This window comes from Copadichromis virginalis, linkage group LG12 (assembly GCF_057382275.1).
Source record: "Copadichromis virginalis isolate Kocher_CV1m ecotype Utaka linkage group LG12, C_Virginalis_male_GT1.1, whole genome shotgun sequence".
NCBI classification, from domain to species: Eukaryota; Metazoa; Chordata; class Actinopteri; order Cichliformes; family Cichlidae; genus Copadichromis; species Copadichromis virginalis.
Genome location: NC_140629.1, coordinates 17,169,037 through 17,187,725, shown reverse-complemented (window position 1 = coordinate 17,187,725; position 18,689 = coordinate 17,169,037). Strand labels below are relative to the sequence as shown.

Below are 18,689 nucleotides of genomic sequence, written 5' to 3'. Positions count from 1 at the left end.
TGATGATGAGTTATGGTAACAACGTTATAATGTTGCAATAATGTGAGGCATTAATAGGAAAATCAGTTATAAGTTACTGTGTTCACCACGATACTAGTAAAAACACGCTAGAGTCATGCAGCCTTAGTCCACTTTATTTAAACACAATTTCCCTGTGTGTTATTTAAACACACAAAAAGGAAAAAATTTTTTAAAAACGTAATAAATTAGCCCTGGTGTAGCATTGTTGATAATATTACTAATAGCCGCGTTATAAGTCAAAGTTGTAAGCCTTTTTGAGTTTTCCCATCCTTTTTTTTTCTTTTTAATATTCAACTGCGGCATAATTAGGAGAAAATAAATGGATTATTGTTTGTTTTTGTTGTTATGACACTTTCCTCCGAAGGCTGGTGTAGCTGCCATGCCACACTCCGGCCAGCGCGCGGCGGTAGTGGGATGCGGGAGAAGAAAATGGGCCGTTGGCAAGCAAAGAATTGCGAGCTGATAAAGTAGCTGTACTCTGAAGCAGCACACTCCGGGAGGCTTTGTTACTTTATCTTTATTGTTGTGTAATTTTTTTGTTTTTTGAAAGCATATTCAAAAATGATCCTCACGGTGAAACCGCTTCAAGGAAAAGAGTGCAGCGTACAGGTGAGTGAAGTACCGCTGCGCTAGCTCACCGCCTCTTGCTAACTGCGATCGCAGCTAGCAGTTTAGCCGAGCCAGCATTGGCATGTCACATGCCGAGCTGCCTTTAGAAAAACGGCTACGCATATGTTTTTTGAAGTAATAAAATAGCCTGTCAGAAATACTGGGATTCAGTGCTACACACTGTAGCCTACACTAGCCGGTTGTATGGGCATTTCTCCTCAGAGTCATTGATGTTATAGTGGCTGGCGTGCTAGCCAAATCCTGGATAAGATGTTGCATACAATCTCGCCTGACAACAGCTGACTAGTAGCATTTGAAGCCGGTCTTTGTGATTTCGGGTAAAGAAAAAAAAGGGGAAGTCCTATCTTAGGAAAACACTTTTTCGTGCAGTAAGACCAATATAGCTGTCAGTTAGCTTTAGCCTCAGTCTGTCTCTCACAAAGCTAATTTTTAAAACATTATGAAGCACAAACTGGATTTTTTTTCTAAAATTGTTTAAAAATTCTGTGTTCAGCAGAGAAGTGGTTCCATGCACAACATCTACGCTATTACAGTGATTACAGCCATTTCGTTTAAAATGTTAGCCAGAGTGCACTTTATTTATTTATTTTTTAGAGAAAGGGGCCTCTACAAAGGTCAGTACAAAGCGGGGATGTCACTTATTTATATCCCCTTTCTGTTTTTTGCTGCTGTGTTTTTGGTCACTATCCTGTTGCATAACCCAAAGGCGTTTGAGTGTTAGAGGACAAACTAATGACCGGACATTCTACCAGAAAATCCTGAAGGATAGAGCAGAATTCATGGTTCCATCAATTACACGAAGTCTTCCAGGTCTCGAAACAGCAAAGCAGCCCCACCATCACACTACCTCCACTGTGTTTTACACCAGATGTAACACAGAACTCAAACTCTTCAAAAAGTTCAGTTCTTTTCTCGTCAGTCTAAAGAATATTTCCCAAAAAGTTTTGGGGATCATCAAGATGCTTTTTGGCAAATGTGAGATAGGTGTGTGTGTGTGTGTGCGCGCGTGCGCGTGTGTGTGTGTTGTTTTGTTTTGTTTTGTTCAAAATATGCCAAAAAACAAGAAATCAAGAATGGGACAAATACTCTTTTACAGCACTGTGTGCTGTGTAATTTAAACGCTGTTCAGCTGCACAGAAAGAAAACAGCTAGCGTCATGCTCTTAAATTACACATGTACTACATGATTGGGTTGTTTATCTTCCAGGTGACTGAAGACGAAAAGGTCTCCACAGTGAAGGAGCTTGTATCTGAACGTCTCAACATACCAGCAAACCAACAACGGTTACTCTACAAAGGGAAAGCTCTAGCAGGTAGATGTGGCAACAGTGCCACATTTGATGGCAGCATTTGTTAATACTTTTCTGCATGCATCATATGTAAATTTTTAATGGCAATACATTATATCACTCTCCCTCAGATGAACACAGACTGAGTGATTACTCTATTGGTCCTGAAGCTAAATTGAATCTGGTAATCCGTCCCGTGGGAGAGAGGACTGCAGCTTCAGGGACAGCAGCACCAGGCGGCGGTGGTAGCTGTAGCAGCACCAGCAGCGGAAGCAGCACACAGGGAGGAGTATGGCAGACCATCTCCACTATACTTGCTAGACACTTTAGTCCGGCAGATGCAGCAAAGGTTCATGAACAGCTTATTAAGGTATATAAATGCAGCATCATCTATTTTTTTTCGTCACACAAGTTGACAGCTGTGCATATTTAATAAATGTAAAATATTAAAGTTGAAAGGGCCAGTTATGGATGATTTATGAACATGTAGTGGTAACAATGAGATACTAATTTAATTTCTGGAAATCTATTATTAATAATTACTACAATATTTGTATAATGCTTTTATCTTTTAATGAGAACGGATTTTACTGTAGAAAGTCGGTGTACTGACAACTCTTGAGTAGGGCTGTGCGATATGACCAAAATCTCATATCCCGATATAAGACATTTATCGTCCGATAACGATATAAATCACAAAAATTTTACATTTTCTGTACATTCTGAGAATCGCGGGCAGCTCGACTTGCGTAAAGTGTTTCCAGCTGGGCGTCGTGTACCTGGAGTCGAGTGTTTTAACCGATGCATGAAACTACACATTTTTAGACATAAGTTGTAACGGCCGCTGTTTTCTTTGTGAGTATTTATTACACGGCGTGCTGCAGGGAAAAGCCTGTTCTAACGTTTGAGTCTAAGGTTTTTGTTTTTTTTAGCACCTGTCAGCACTTTTTTGCTTCTCATCCTTAAGTACTCTGCATACTCTTTTACGTGATTAAGTTTATTTTGAAAAGTCTCAACAGGATCTTGAGCTTTATTGTGAAAGGTTTATGTGGAAGATAAACAAGCGGACACGCAATGGTTTTACTGTCGTTGTTGCTAACGACAACGCATAAAAACAGGCGCTTGTCTGTCCATAGTGTGGTTATATTAAATATAAGAGAAAGAGATAACTTTAAGAAATTAATATAGTGACCATCAAAACGATGAAAAAATATTGCCGTAAACAGTTTATTTTGCGACACCACGAAACAAATGATAGCGTAAAATGAAACGATAGATGTTTTTATATCGTCATCCGATATATATCCTTATATCGAACAGCCCTACTCTTGAGTTTGTTAGTTGATCAGCTCCTATCCATCCAACTGTGCTCACTAATTAGAAGCTACATTCAGCTGCTCCCTCATTCACGAGGCGTTGCCACAGCAGGTAGCTCTGCATGCCTTCCCAACGAAACCCCAAAGGGATTCATGTCTCCTCCTTTCGCTTGTTAGGCAAATATGTAAACCACTAAACTATGGAGCCACTAATTATGCTGGGCTAAATAATTAATTGAACAACTCAGACCAGTAGCAGCCAGACATGCGTGTGTGTTTGAAGGGGGGGGGATGAAGCAAAATCTAGTTTGGCCTTTTGCTGCCAAATTCTGTTGTTATCCTGAAATTGTTTAATTATTTGCGTGCAAATAATTTTAACATCATTACAAAACAAACAGTCAAAATTGCAAATTAGCTTACCTCCACTTGCGTCTACACTTTTTGGACTTAACAAACTCCTTTTAAGAGCAACAAAAATGTTTCTGAAGGTCATGCTTCCAGTCCTTCATGCATTATTTCTAAGCCAGAACATGTTGTAAATAAATGCACTGAAATGTTTTTAACCTGCTACTTTTCAATATGTTTTTATTTCTTTTTTACTTTCTTTCTTTTCTCAAGGACTATGAACGTTCCCTTCGACAGCTTAGCCTCGATGACATTGAGCGCTTAGCGGGGAGGTTGCTTCATCCGGAGGGCGAGGGCATGGACACCTCATACATGGACTAAGAATGCATAGCTTGAAGCTGTTTTTTTCCAATTGTTGTTTGAGAGACGCTCAGTGCTTTGACATGCATACGGTGTTCAGAGTGTTAGACTGTGAAAAATACAATGTCATTTTTCTTACAGAGAGCCCCAGGGTGAGCATGGATAACACTGATTGTTTATCTCAGCAATAGGGCTTTCTTATCTTGGATGAGAAAACTTGGCCTCTTGAAATTGGCCCTTGTCATTGGTGGCACAGTAACCTCGACCTGATCACATAATATCTGAATACAAAGGAGTCCATTTATGAAGCTGTCTTCACATGATCTCTGGCTGCTACAAATTCCAGGGGACACTAACTTCTAATGGAGGGTATTTATTAGTAATATTTGGGTTGCGTGATGACTGGGTGTTTCCTGTTATAACCATCTGTGCAAAGTTCATACATGTTTTATTCTGTAACTTACTGATGGCCATTGTATGTAAATAACATGTTTATATATACAGATATTAAAACACAGGGGGAAAAAAAGCCTATCTTTCCGCTTTTCTTGTGTGCTTTTTAAGTGTCAGAATATATAAATGTTTAAGCAGTGTGGTTTGATTTGAGGTTTCACAAGGCGGGACTTTACATATCAGCCAATCAGATGCTAGGAAACCTCGTGACTCAAATTTTTGACCAATTGGATTGACTGAGTAATACGGTTCCGCCTATGTGATCAACTGACGGTCTGTATCTTTATGCTGCTAATTTTGGATGACATTTCGGGTAGAATGAAGGGTTAACGCGTTGTTTTAATACAAACTATGAAGAACAGGAAACTTGGATAGGAAGGAATATATCTTGAACATTGGTGAGGTCAGCATCTGGTACCGTTTCTTTAGCAGCTAAGCGAGTGTAAGCAGTTAGCTAGCTTATCCATTTCACTTCCTCCCTTTACCCAATAGATTTAGCAAGCTATAGTTGGCACATAACATCGAGTGTCTCGGTTTGTGCTGTCACCACCATTTGTTGCACTGTTAGTCAGACCTGGTTTCATCCCAGTAGTTGACAACTCGTAACCAGTGTTTATCTTAAAATGCCACTTCAAACTGGTGCTTAACCTGGGAGGATTGAGCGTGGTGTTACACCCCTCTCATCAGGACCACTTCTCCCTCTGACGAAGCTATACTGCTTTTGTTTTTTTTAACAATTTTGAAGTTTGTTTTATCTTTGCTCTGTGTGTGTGTGTGTGTGTGTGTTTGTGTTTTTAATTTATTCATTTAAAAAAAAAAACCCCAATGTAGCAACCGTCTGTTGGAAGGATGGAAACTCTCATTCCCACCATCAACCGGTTGCAGGAGGTCTTTCTAACACTGGGGGCGGAGATCATACAGTTACCTCAGATAGTCGTGGTTGGATCTCAGGTAGGCTAGGACGCATCTAAAGTACTGTGCAAAAGTCTGAGCTACCCATGATTTCGTTATATTTTGTTTCCAAGCAGCCAGGCTGTCTTCTAATTAAAGTAGTCTTGAACAATAGTTCTTCAGGTTTTCTGAAGGTCTATCAAAGTTCTTCTTTGGAGACTGCCTACTTTTTTCACTCCTTTTCAGTCAAGTCCTTGTACCTGAGCATTTTTACAGAAATGTTTTGTTCATTAAGTTAATTTGTTTATTCCCCAACTCAAAGCCTGAGCAATATAGCAGACAACTAACTTACAGAACATGCTTTGAGTTGTATCTTTGGGCATCTTGTTAGTGAAAATATTTTATTCCCATTTCTTTATCTGTGAAAAAGATCCCAAAAGAGCTGAAAACTTTGTATACATAAAAAAAATATCTACAGCAGATGAACTGCATCTGAAAGTCATGTCCTTAAGAAATAGGGGGAAAAATCCATCAAAGACCTGACACAGAACCTGAGAGATGCATCTGGTCCTTCAGTTGACTATTCACTAAAGTCTCATCAGGGTTGTCAGTGGAAGAGTGGCTGTCAGGTAACCATTCCTAAGGAAAGGAAACCAGGAGAAAACACTGAGGTATCCCAGATTACAAACTGGACTGAAAATCAATGGCAGCAGGTTTTATCGTGTGATGAATCCGTATTTGAAATGTTTGGTTCAAATCATCTACAGAGATGTCAGGAGGGAGGCACTACAGTGAGTGTCTACTGTAAAACCGTGGAAGTTCTATCATGGTTTAGAACTGCATTTTCAGCCAGTGGTCTTATCAAAATTGATTAAATTATGAACACAGAAAAATGCAGTCAGATTTTGATCCTCTATGTAGTGCCATCTGAAAAGCATCTGATTTGCGGTGGCTTCATTTTTCAGGATGATAATGATCCCAGATACACTGCCAATGCAATAAAAGTTTACCTGGATATACAACACACACACAATGGAACACTATCAGGTATGGAGAGGCCAACCCTCAACATAATTGAAGCAGTGTGGTATCATCTTGACAAAACAAAAGGCAGACAACATCCGAAGAAGAGGTTTGAATGTCCTTCATGAAGCCTGGAGAACTAATTCTGAAGGCTGCTTAAAGAATTGACAAAAAAGTTTGCCCAAGAGAGCTTGAAATAAAAAGCTCAATGGTGATGCAGTTTTCTCAAATTTTTATCTATAACATTCCATCATCTGTCATGTATGCTGTAGCTGAAGCTGTAAACTGGGTTCATGTTATTTTTTTTATTATATTCACAATGGCGTATCCACACTGCATGAAAACTTTGCAGATGACTGTATCAGGGTTAAACTGGTCTTATCATGTGTCATAACAGAGCAGTGGAAAGAGCTCTGTGTTGGAGAGCCTGGTTGGACGGGATTTCTTGCCTCGAGGATCAGGAATAGTCACAAGACGACCCCTGGTGTTGCAGCTTGTTAATGTCCCCCCATTGCAGGAGAGGCTGAAGATCGAGAACGGTAAACAAACACAAATCTGTCACTGTTATATTCCTTTAAAAAAAACAAAGTCAAGTTTAGGAAGTTAGGGTATGCAGAAGAATGAGGAGAATAGAGTAACAGAAGGTTGTTATTAAAGTGTATACTGCATGCAGTAGTTAACGTGCACCTTTTCTCACTGTTTTTAACTGCTATTCCTTTTATGGTCTTGCTTTGCTAACACTCTCTTTCTTCCTCTTCTCCTTCACTGGCTTTTCAGGAAATGGGATTAAGCAAAATGCCCAAAACAGCTACCCAGGTCTCTCTACACTTGATCTGCATGCACTTGTCTTTGTTTAACTTCTTCATTTCTTTTCTGACATTTTCTTCAGCCTGATCTTTCTGCGTCTAGTATGAACACAAGTGGCTTTGTCTTATATTCAAATTAGCATAATGTCTCTTCAAAGTCTTAGTTTTATCTGTGTTAAAATTCACACTTACTCCTATTTGTTCAGGTCTCAAAGCTGAAGAATGGGGTACATTTCTGCACTGCAAGAATCAGGTTTGTTTATCTTAGGCATTCAAATAATATGTACACTGCTTTGGTTCTGTATTGTGTGCTAGGATTATGTGATGTGTAATTTTCTCACTCTTTTAATAGATCTTCACAGATTTTCAGGAAATTCGTCGGGAAATTGAAGCAGAGACTGAACGAGGTTCAGGCGACAATAAAGTGAGAAGAACACTTTGATGTGCGCTCAGTAATGCTGCAGGTTCAGCTGTTTCCACTGGATTCATTATTTTCTTTCTCTGTTTTTCATATCCAGGGGATCAGTCCTGAGCCCATATATCTGAAGATTTTCTCTCCAAAAGTTCTTAATCTCACTCTGGTTGATTTACCTGGAATTACTAAGGTAGATTCAGCCTCTTGACGGGGATGCTGACTGGATATGATTTATGCAAACACAGTGACGTTAGATAATCATTAATAATGATCGAATGTGTGCTGTGGTTGTCTTAGGTTCCTGTTGGGGACCAGCCAAAGGACATCGAGGCTCAAGTGCAAGAGATGATCTTGTCCTTTATCTCCAATCCAAACTGCCTTATCCTCGCAGTGTCCCCTGCCAACTCTGACTTGGCCACATCTGATGCACTAAAATTGGCTCGTGAGGTTGATACAGATGGTAAGACATTATTTATACAGGGTTTTTTTTTTTCCTCAGAATTTATCTTAATTTTCTCTCTCTCTCTCTGTGTTTACTGCATGACGTGCTTCATTTTTAAATTGTTACATAACATGCTTTCATTTTTAAATTATCAAATGCGTCGAAAGAAGTAATTTCATGCTACTGATATAGCCTGTCTTTACAGTTTAAAAACCTTGCTGACAGGAAAATGAATGTTCATGTGCTCCCTTTGGCTGTGGTGATAAAGAGAATGATTAAATGGGGGAACCGTTCACCTTGAATGATCTGTGAATGTTGTGTTGGTGTCTGTCAGGCCGTCGAACACTGCTGGTGGTCAGTAAGCTGGACCTGATGGATGCAGGAACCGATGCGCTGGAGGTCCTTCTGGGTCGAGTCATTCCAGTCAGGCTTGGGATTATCGGGGTGGTTAACAGGTTTGGAAGAAACAAACTTGCTTGTTGATCTATAATTAAAAGTATTAATATTCTGATTATCTTACTGAACTCGCTGTTTTCTTCTTGTTGTAGGAGCCAGCATGACATAAATACTCAGAAAAGCCTGGAGGACTCAATGAAGGATGAGCAGGCTTTCTTGCAGCGCCACTATCCCTCGCTAGTGTCTCGTGCTGGCTCTCGCTATCTGGCCAAAACTCTCAGCAGGCTGCTCATGCACCACATCCGGGACTGCTTGCCAGACCTCAAAACCCGAGTGACTGTGCTGAGTGCCCAGTACCAGGCAAGACTCAACAGCTACGGACAGCCCGTGGAGGATCACAGTGCCACCCTGCTACAGATAGTCACCAAGTTTGCCAGCGATTATTGCAACACCATAGAGGGAACAGCCAGGCACATACAAACCTCAGAGCTGTGAGTCTGACCACACTCTAGTGGCACCTGGTGGAGCTTTTGTTTTCTGATTTAGTGAAATGCTTTAACTCTTCTGCTCAACACAGCAGTTGTTGCACAAATCTGCATTTTAACTTACTTTGATGAGCGTCCCAAAAGGTTGATTCTGTTCATCTGGACGTTTTCAGTGAGAGAAACGTTTCGTCGCTCACTGAAGTGACTTCTTCAGTCTCAGCTGATTGCTGCAGGTTTCCCCAACCTTTTAAACAGGACATTTGCATAATGACTGAAGCTAGCCCACTAACGAACAATGGTCTATGAGGTCAGTTTCTTGATCATTAATATGAAATTGTTATGAACATTGATCAACAGCCACTGATCAAAGACCATTGGTCAATGACAGCTGATCAATGGCCTTGAGTACTATTCACAGAGAGGTGGGGAATGGCTTCAATCACAGCACTGTAAGCTGGTGAAACGTGAAAAATATACCATTACGCCCCCTCCTCAGCCTTCTTGATATGATGTTCTTCTGCTTCCCTGGCCACTGTATCTGTGGCGATGCTGTTCGCTCTTTGTCGTAGCGTCCTTATGACACACAGTTTGTGCTCCAGTGGGTGATGAGGGTCAAACCTTAAATACTTTACGTTACCCATCAACTTTTAAATGTTCCCCCTTAATAATGGAAATCTCAAAGTCTAAGAAGGCGGTCTTTCTTCATAACCTCCATGGTGATCTTGATGTGTTTCTCCACCGAGTTATTGTGATCAGTGAATTGTGGTACGTCCTGAGATTTGATTTTCAACCAGGTGTCATCCACATACCTGTACCAACGACTTGGGGGTGTTCCAGGGTAGGATAACAGAGCCCCGTTTTCCACTTCTTCCATGTACAAGTTGCCCACAGTGGGTGAAACTGGGGAACCTACGGCACACCCATGTTTCTGCTTGTAGTACTGACACTTGTATTTGAAATAGGTGGAATGAAGACACAGTTCCACAAACAAACACACTTGGTCGGTGCTGAGAGTGGTCCTGCTGCTGAGGTTGGGGTCATCCTGTAATCTCTTATGAACTACCTTCACTGCTTCAGTGACTGGAACACAAGTGAAGAGAAACGTAACATCATATGAGACCATTGTTTCATCTGCCTCCATTATGACATCTCTAAGCTTCTCAACAAAATTCAAAGTGTTCTGGATATAGTGTTTAGAGCTGCCTATTAACGGGTTGAGGATCAAAGCCAGAAACTTTGAGATGTTATACGTGACTGAGCAGACAATTGGTCTTAAAGGTACACCCTGTTTTTGTATCTTAGGTAAACCATACAGACTTGGTGTAGTTTCCCCTGGGTGTAGCCTGTGGTATGAGGTCTGGTCAGCAGCATTGTCTTAATCTAAGTGCTTCAGACAATCTATCACCCTCTTCCTGTAACCACTACCTGGGTCTTGTTGTAGGGGTTCATAAGTATTTTTGTCAGTGAGCAGTGACAAAATTTTTCACGACAGTCCTTCTGGTTAAGTGAAACCGTGCACCTACCCTTGTCGACAGAAGGGTCGACAAGGGTAGGTGCACTACCCAGATGAACAGAATCCACTTTTTGGGATTTGCAAACCTGGATGATTGAGACTGCATCGAGACATTTGACGAGTGTCATGAGAGTAATGTCCTCGTGCTAATGTAGGTGTAAACTAAAGTGGTATCAGCATCTTCCGTTGGCACATTCCACTCTGCAGCTTTTACCATTTGATGATTAATTCATTAAAATACATGGGGAGCAAATATTGACCCTTTTTGGTTGACTGCATTTAAGCTTGGCACAGCTAGCATTGCTGACACGCAGGACTGAGACACAGCACTGATATCACAACTTTCACCTTTCTCTTCTTTCTGCAGCTGTGGAGGTGCTCGGATCTGTTACATATTCCACGAGACCTTTGGCCGGACCTTGCAGTCTATCGACCCCCTGGCGGGCCTGACTGATCTCGATATCCTCACTGCTATCCGTAATGCTACTGTAAGCTTCTTCTCGCTTCTGTTTGTGTAGCTCTACTAAATCCTAATTCTAGTCAAGTCTGGAGCTGGTGTGTATTTGTGTTTGTATGTATGTATGATATTTGCCCTGCAGGGCCCACGGCCAGCACTTTTTGTGCCCGAGGTGTCCTTTGAGCTGCTGGTGAAGCGGCAAATTAAGCGTCTAGAGGAGCCCAGTCTGCGCTGCGTGGAGCTGGTTCATGAAGAGCTGCAGCGGATCATCCAGCACTGTTCCTCCTTCAGTACACAGGTGGGACCACAGATCATATTGCACTTTACACATGGTTGAATAAAGAAAATAGTGCCGCAGTAATTATTACAGAACCGTGTTAAAAAACAGCGTGTCTTTGCATTTTTAAGGAGCTTCTTCGATTTCCCAAGCTGCACGATTCCATTGTGGAAGTAGTGACTGGATTATTGCGGAAACGCTTGCCGATTACTAATGAAATGGTAATCCACAGCTTAAGCAAGATCATCATTTTTATATTAATTATATTAGTCATACCACTGGATGCTTTTTTTTTTGCTTTTTATTTTACTTTCAGGTCCATCATTTAGTAGCAATAGAGCTTGCCTACATCAACACAAAGCATCCAGACTTCACGGATGCGGCGCAGGTCTCCGCATCTGTCAACAGTCAGCAGGTAGTAGTTTGTTTCTCACTGCAGGGACTTTTTTTCTGCTTGGCTAAACAGCAGACACTGTGCTCTTTAAAAGCTGAAGTGTAATTCATAATTAAATATTAAAACCACTTTCAGAGTTTTTAGTGGAATCCCAGCTTAAAAAAACCCGTCTTTTACCCTCTGAGTTGCTTGTTTTCAGGCAGAGGCTCTTGACGGAGGGAAGCGCTGGAAGAACGAGAAGGTCACGGAAGAAAAGGCTGCAGCTGCAGGCTTTGGGAGCCCCAGCAAAGGCCAGGCCATTAACCTCCTTGACACAGTGAGTAGCGGGATTAGCAGTATGACAAAGCACTGAAGTCATTGCAGATGGTCAGTATTAATATTTTGCTTGGCCCTTCTCTCTGTCAGGCTGTGCCAGTGTCCCGAAAGCTGAGCTCGAGGGAGCAGAGGGACTGTGAGGTCATCCAGCGTCTCATCAAGAGCTACTTCCTCATTGTCCGCAAGAGCATCCAAGACAGGTTTGACTGGCACAAATCCAGAGCACCTCAGGGGACCCTACTTCCCCTTTACATCACGTTCAAAGCTCAGTTGTTGCTATTGATTAGTTCAAATTTGGCACAAACATTCAGTTAGAATAAAGTTGGTCAAAAGTGACATGACCTTACTGAACTCGCAATAATTCATGTGGTAATTATGTTGTCTCTTATAGGACAAAATGATTAATTGAGATCAAAGTTCAGCTTTGCTGTGACAGCATTCTGTAAAACCACTTCTCTGGTTATTATTCAGGAGCTTAAAGGCTTTTATAAACTGGACATGTATTTGTTCAAATGTTTTGAGCGTTAAAAATATTTTTTGGGCCGGCAGCATAACTTCGCTTACCAATCAGACCACTGCATTTTCCAGCAAGTGCGCTGTAGGTCCGTGAGTCGTTTGGTACCGGGCCGCGAGAGTTGAGGCTCGGGTGTAAAATTTATGGTTTTTATCGTTAACTCGGTTTCCCTGGGTCTTATGTTACTCTCAGTGTTGTTGGCGCATTTCAGAAGGACGCTGCTAATAAATTTACACAACTACACAGTGGATTCGTGTTTATTATTATATTTGCAAAATACCACAGTTTTTGTCTTGGTCATTTTATTTTGTTGTATTTATCTGCAACACCTTAAAGGCTGGTCCGTGAAGATATTGTCTGAAATTAAATTGGTCTGTGGCGCAAAAATTGTTGGGGACCGCTGTGTTAGACGACAAGTTTGGATCCAAAAACTTTGGGAAATTCTTTGTGTTTTCCGAAAGCGCTCCGTGTGGCCTTAACTCTTAGATAAAAGAGTAGATCATATATCTTGGCCATTTCTGAATTGATGATACTGATCAGTGGTTAACCAAATATCATTAGAGACTTTTACATCAGTAACACAAAAATCTGAAGGCTGTCTGTCTATCTGACTCATTAAAACACTGAGCCTGAACTTTAAATAGTTAACACGCAGCCATGTCACTGTCCATTTCATACCATCAAACATGACATTGCTAAATCCTCCCTCAAGGTCTGAGAGTACTACTGTGACCACTGTGGTTCCCGCGGAGCTGTATTTTGGTGCAGAAGGAGCTCATGCTGATGGATTTTTGCCTGATGATGCTTAATGCGAGTGCTTGTACGATCTGTGTTCAGAGAGCAGTTTCTGATTTATTCCTTAGGGGAAATGTTCCCTGACTGAAAGTCTGGGTGAAGTGTTCGCTCGTATATAAAATGTTGTCTGCTCCGGTTATATTAAAGTAATGATGCAGTTTAAGTCCATTTACTTGCATTTGCCTGCATGGACTGGTTTTATCTATGGACAGGGGTGGGCTTGGCTCCAACAGGCAGCTTAGCCACTCAGTCAAAAGTTCAGAAAAGTGTGTTCAGGCTTCCTGAACGACAGGCGTACAAGTCTAAATGTCAGCTCAGGTGTAACATTTGTAGCTGTGTTTGTTCAGGTGAGACGTATCGTGATGCTCTTCTTCTCCCAACACTTTTAATGTTAGATCAGTGCTGATATGTATTGGTCAGATGAAAATGTTGTTTTTTAATGAAATCCATCAGATTTTTCCCTCATTTGCATCTTTTCTGCCTGGCCGCAGGGCAGCGAGAGCAAGCGTGCCACTGCGTGCGTGTATTAACTTCACAATTAGATGTGCCTGATGGTGCTGTCAGTGTGGCTCAGGGTTAGCAGCTGTTAACCTTTTATCTTATCAGTTGTTACTTAGATAAAAGAGCTGCATTGAAAGAGCAGTCTAACTACATGAACAAAGGCTTCTTATATAATGAGAGCTTTTATTTTTCCTCTAAAAAAGATGCAGGGGTTATATTTACATGTAAACTAGAGGGTGACACATTTAGTGAGGATATTAGATTTAGTCTCTGTGGATATTAACTCATGCACTGTTTTCCCTACTTTTACTTCAATTACTGTAAGGGGATTAAATATATCAGCATTAGCAATAAGAGTTTTTGTTCTGGGTGTTTTTTTTTGTTTATTTTGTATGTGTCTGTCTTAACTGTGGTGCTCTGTTAGAGAATAAGTGTGCAGATGTTGATTCCTGCAGTGATGTCTGTTCTCATACAGCTGCTACATACATACAAATCAGTGTTTCTTAATATTAGTTTAGTGAAGTTGTTTCTTTTTTTAAATATGAGATTAAGCACAAAATAAATCAGCAGTAATGATCTGAACAGGGACTCAGCTCTAACTCTGGAGTCCCTCGCCCTAGTTTCTAGTCAGACTACAGCTTTCTTGGTTGGTGGAAGCATGCAAATTCAGAATAGTAGCCCTAGTGTAAATATCATCGATCTGTGTGTCTACAGTGTGCCCAAGACAGTGATGCATTTCCTGGTGAACTACGTGAAAGAACATCTGCAGAGTGAGCTGGTGGGTCAGCTTTACAAACAGCCACTGCTCCAGGAGCTGCTCATTGAGTCACAGGACACAGCACAGCAGCGGACTGAGGTTGCTCAAATGCTTGAGGTAAAATTGGATGATGCAATTTGTTCTCTGAATGGGTTCTGAACATCGTGGAACAGCTAGTTGTTTTTCTTTTTCTTTTTCTTCTTTTCTCTGCGGTCTTAATGCCAGCAATTTAACCAGCCTTTCTTTCTTTCTTTCTGTCTTTCTTTCTTTTTTTCTTTCTTTCTTTCTCAGGCGCTTAAAAAAGCCAATAACATCATCTCTGAGATCCGGGAGACTCATCTTTGGTAGCCAGAGGAATGCAACAACTTCTTTTGTGTCAAAGGAGAGCTCTGAGAGTTTGAGAGTGTATGTGAGTTTTCGGCAGTCTGTGTTAATGTGTGGCAGTACCACTGTTTTCTCACGGACCAGTGACCATAGCACATTCAGATCTACTTTTTTTCCTCTCTGGCGGTTGCACTGAACAGCATACCGGAGCTGTTGCTTTTCACTGTGAATGCTGAGAGAGAGAGAGATCAATCACACTCAGGCTGAAAGTGTTATTTAACAGGTAGAATGTGACAAGCATAGCCGCGAACAAAAATTTCCTGCAATACTTTGTGTGAAAACCTTTGATGGGTCATAAGTTTGTTTTCTTTTTTTGTAATGTATGTTGTGTATGGAGTATTTATTTTCTCTGTGTTTATTTTTTTTTTTATAAATTTGAAATGTGTTCACACTGCACAGCTCCATGCTTTCCAGGCACGGGCTTCCTCTGAGCCCACTTTAGCAGGTGCTAAAACTATGTTAGATTAGATTTCCTGACTTTAATCTCCTTTGTTGGAGTGCTCAACAGATATAGAAATAAAGTGAAAATCAAATCAATGCAGACTGCAATGCAACACTAAAGACAGGCTGCAGTCATTTAAAGAAATCACAGGATGACTGCGGATTGTTTTTCCAGCTCCGATGCTAATCAATATCAGGTTTATTTTCCAGTCTCGTTTGCATATGAGCCTATTTTTACTGCCTGCTGTAAACATTCCAGTTTTAGGTGAGCAAACCAAACATGCCCAACATATCCTTCCCTCTGTTTGTGTACGATTTTAGAAGACTGCCACATTGAGCTGGACAGCTTAAGTATAAAGTGTGTATGCACCATAGTGTTAGTCGATTCTTACACTTGAAGTGTGTTTTTATTTTTATTTTATTAACCATTAAAAGAGTACGCTTATTATATTTCAGATCCACATGATAGCACTGAAATTTCCTGTAGCTTCGTTTCCTTCCCCACAAAACCAATTATCCACTTGTTTCCACTGTTAATGCTACAGAGATATAAGCTTGTTCGTATTACTGACCCTTTCCTGCCGCTCAGATAAACTGCCTCCAGGAAAGCGAGACAATTAGAAATGTAGATGAATCCTGCCTGCAGTTGTTTTTTTGTTACATTCCCAACCAGAAACCTCAGTCTTAATTTAACCTGACTCATTTGCCCCTGTGCCAGTCACTGTTTCATTATGTAATATTCATTAATATGTAAAATAATGCATCTCTTCCCGGCTTTCCTCCCCCATTCTCAGGCTCAGATAATAGCCAAAACTAATGTTATCCTAAGAATTAGACTTTTTCAGGAAGACCTGCTTTAAACAGAAAGTTCGCCCCTGATCAAATATACATGTTCTCCTCCTCGGCCTGCAGTGCTGTTTATCTACTGGATTGTTTTGGTATGAAAGAAGACGGCTCCTACATGACACAGGGCAACCAGAGGTAACTCGAGTCAGAGTTTTCAGGGTCCCCGAAGGTGCCTCTCTTCTTTACCTGGCTAAATTGCTATGGTAACTGATGCTGAACACATGACCCGGTCAGGAGCATGATCTGATCAGTTTCCTTTTAGGATCAGGTGGAAGCACAGTGTTTACACTATTTTATTTTCAGTTTGCTTTCAGTGAAAAAAGTTGTTCCTTGCTGAAGGAATATGTTTTGTATATGCAACTTTTTGAAGCCATACTTTACTAACGCACTGAAGCCCAGCTATAAAGCTGCAGCAGCACAAAGTGTATGTGGCATTGTGACAGGAATTTGCATACATTCGGTTGGTGATGCAGAACGTCTGTGGTCCTAATCTGCTGCTAAGTCTCTTTACACTGCTGGAAATACAGCTAATAGAGTACAAATTAGAAAATGAATTGGTTACATTTGTAGACTATATAATTAATAATTTCACTTTAAGCTGGCGACAAGTGATATCCACAGCTCTTTTATGTACACACCTGTGATGTTTAAGCATATCAGGTTTAAAGTTTATGAGCTCTAACATACAGCTGTCACATTAGAAATAAACAGCAGCACCGAGACCCACCAAATGATAAAATAAGTATATTGGAAGGTACTTCAGGCTGCTCCCTTATTTCCCGAGAGGTCGTCAGAGTGGATGAAACTGTGTGTTTGATTTGGCACCGGATGCCTTTCCTGACATGACCCTCACATTTTATCCAGGCTTGTGACCCTCGCAGGCTGGGTTCCCAGAATTGAACAGAGGATCTATAGGCGAGTGTGTTTACCACTCAGTGTGATTTTGATGATAATGAGTTCATATGATATATATATATCGTCATTACTTTCTCCTCTTATTTGCAACATCGTTACCATTATATTTTACTGCTGTATCTGTCTGTCTGTGTTAGGCATGTGACAGACTAGCTAGGGTGTACTCTCCCTCTCATTATATCACAGCTGAGATTGGCTCCAGTGCCCCTGCAAACCTGAACTGGATAAGTAGAAGAAGATGGATGGATGGATATATGTACTAGCACCACGTCAGATAATGTCACTGTCTGGAATATGAGGTGCTGAGTTTATGTATTTTAAGGAAAAAGAGTCAAATGATGCAGTCACTAACTGACGCTGTGATACCCGTTATCACCAGCTGTTTTTAGGGTTTCTTTTTGTTTGCTTTTTAACCAGTTAATGCAAAGAAAGCTTGGCTGAGTTGAACTTGCTTGATTTTTAGGTACCTTCAGCACCGCAAAGTGAGAGCCATCTAGCCCACTTCTGTTCAAGAGATGGCATCAAATTTCTCCAAAACTGTGCAATTCACTCCAAAATAATCCAAACAGATACACTGTACTTGAGGCCAGAGGGAAACGTGTACACTTTGGGTGGGAAATTTCTCATTAAGGGTACTATTAAACAGTAATTCTGTCTTCACTGTGTTTTTCTGAAAGCCCTGTATACGGTTGCATGTATGGTTCAGTATGCATGTGTCAAGATATGAATGAATGTATATTTTGTATTATTTAAATGTATATTAAGATCATGTGTCAACTGCCTCATGAGTTCTTGCCTGCCAATATTTGTGATAAATGTTGACTAAATGTCATTTGGAGGGTCTCATTAAACCCTATCAAAGGATCCCATGCAGTGAAGTGTGTGTGTCTGGTGTCATAGACAACATGCAGCTCCAACAGTTTTCGTAAAATGTGTTTGTTTGTTTTTTGGTTGTTTGTCCCCCACAGAGCTCTAGCAGTAGATGTGATTGGACTCACTCTTCTTCACTATATTGATCTCGAGCAACTGAAAAAGTCTTTCTTACAGATGTCTCTGTTACAGTTACACCAGCATGATGAAAACAGTGCGCAGCTATGAAGTGTCCTCCAGGATTTCAGCACTCGCGCACTCTTTCCCATTTTTCAAACCTCTCTTCTCTGTTTGACTCCACGATGCCACAGAAAGAGTGAAATTTCACTACAGTTATCTGCTCTCATTTAGATGATGGATTGTCACCTTTTGATGTCAAGGCAATCCAAGTTAAACACGAACAGGGGTTGAGGAGCGAGGTGATGGATGAGTTGAACGTAGCGGTGTGAGGAGAGTGCTGGTCATTAATGTTGGATGAGAGCGAGCGAGGGCACTACAGTCCGGGAGAGTGCAGTACTGGCACAGCAAGGCAAACATGACAGTTGAGATCGGTGCTGAATTTACAGCCTCCACCAAATATTAGAGATGCTGTATAACACAGCAGTCAAACCATTTACAACAGAGGACAGCAGGCTGAGCAGCTTCATTCACTCGGTCGGCGCTGAAGAATGAAAATGAAGCAATAACTAATAAACCCTTTTTCTCAGGTGATTATTTTAAATTGCCTGCACTTTGTCTCCCACTGTAACCAGTTATTCTTATTGCCCTCTTATAGCACACCCCACCTCCCCACCAACTGAGACTAGACTAGACCATACCAACTCTGATGTGATGGGAGG

General features: G+C 41.0%; 2 protein-coding genes across 6 annotated transcripts; both read left to right on the top strand.

Annotated features, from left to right (window-relative positions):
* Positions 1–409: 409 nt before the first annotated feature.
* On the top strand, positions 410–4,494 carry ubl4a (ubiquitin like 4A). The gene is made up of 4 exons (XM_085475058.1): positions 410–630; positions 1,858–1,963; positions 2,071–2,309; positions 3,874–4,494. The coding sequence occupies exons 1-4, from the start codon at positions 583–585 to the stop codon at positions 3,979–3,981; spliced, it is 501 nt and encodes a 166-aa protein (XP_085331184.1). The 5' UTR covers positions 410–582; the 3' UTR covers positions 3,982–4,494.
* Positions 4,495–4,623: 129 nt separating this feature from the next.
* Positions 4,624–17,849, top strand: LOC146696771 (dynamin-1-like protein). Of its 5 annotated transcripts, none has more exons than XM_085475056.1 (18): positions 4,624–4,686; positions 5,245–5,364; positions 6,725–6,866; positions 7,105–7,143; positions 7,340–7,386; positions 7,486–7,557; positions 7,652–7,738; positions 7,846–8,008; positions 8,325–8,445; positions 8,539–8,877; positions 10,752–10,872; positions 10,984–11,139; positions 11,250–11,339; positions 11,435–11,533; positions 11,712–11,828; positions 11,918–12,027; positions 14,352–14,511; positions 14,686–17,849. In XM_085475056.1, exons 2-18 carry the CDS (start codon positions 5,263–5,265, stop codon positions 14,740–14,742), a joined length of 2,022 nt encoding a protein of 673 aa, XP_085331182.1. In that variant the 5' UTR covers positions 4,624–4,686; positions 5,245–5,262; the 3' UTR covers positions 14,743–17,849. The 5 variants fall into 5 exon arrangements, with proteins under 5 accessions (XP_085331182.1, XP_085331181.1, XP_085331179.1 ...); XM_085475055.1 differs by having other exon boundaries at positions 4,650–4,811; XM_085475053.1 differs by having other exon boundaries at positions 4,650–4,816.
* The last annotated feature ends 840 nt before the right edge of the window (positions 17,850–18,689 follow it).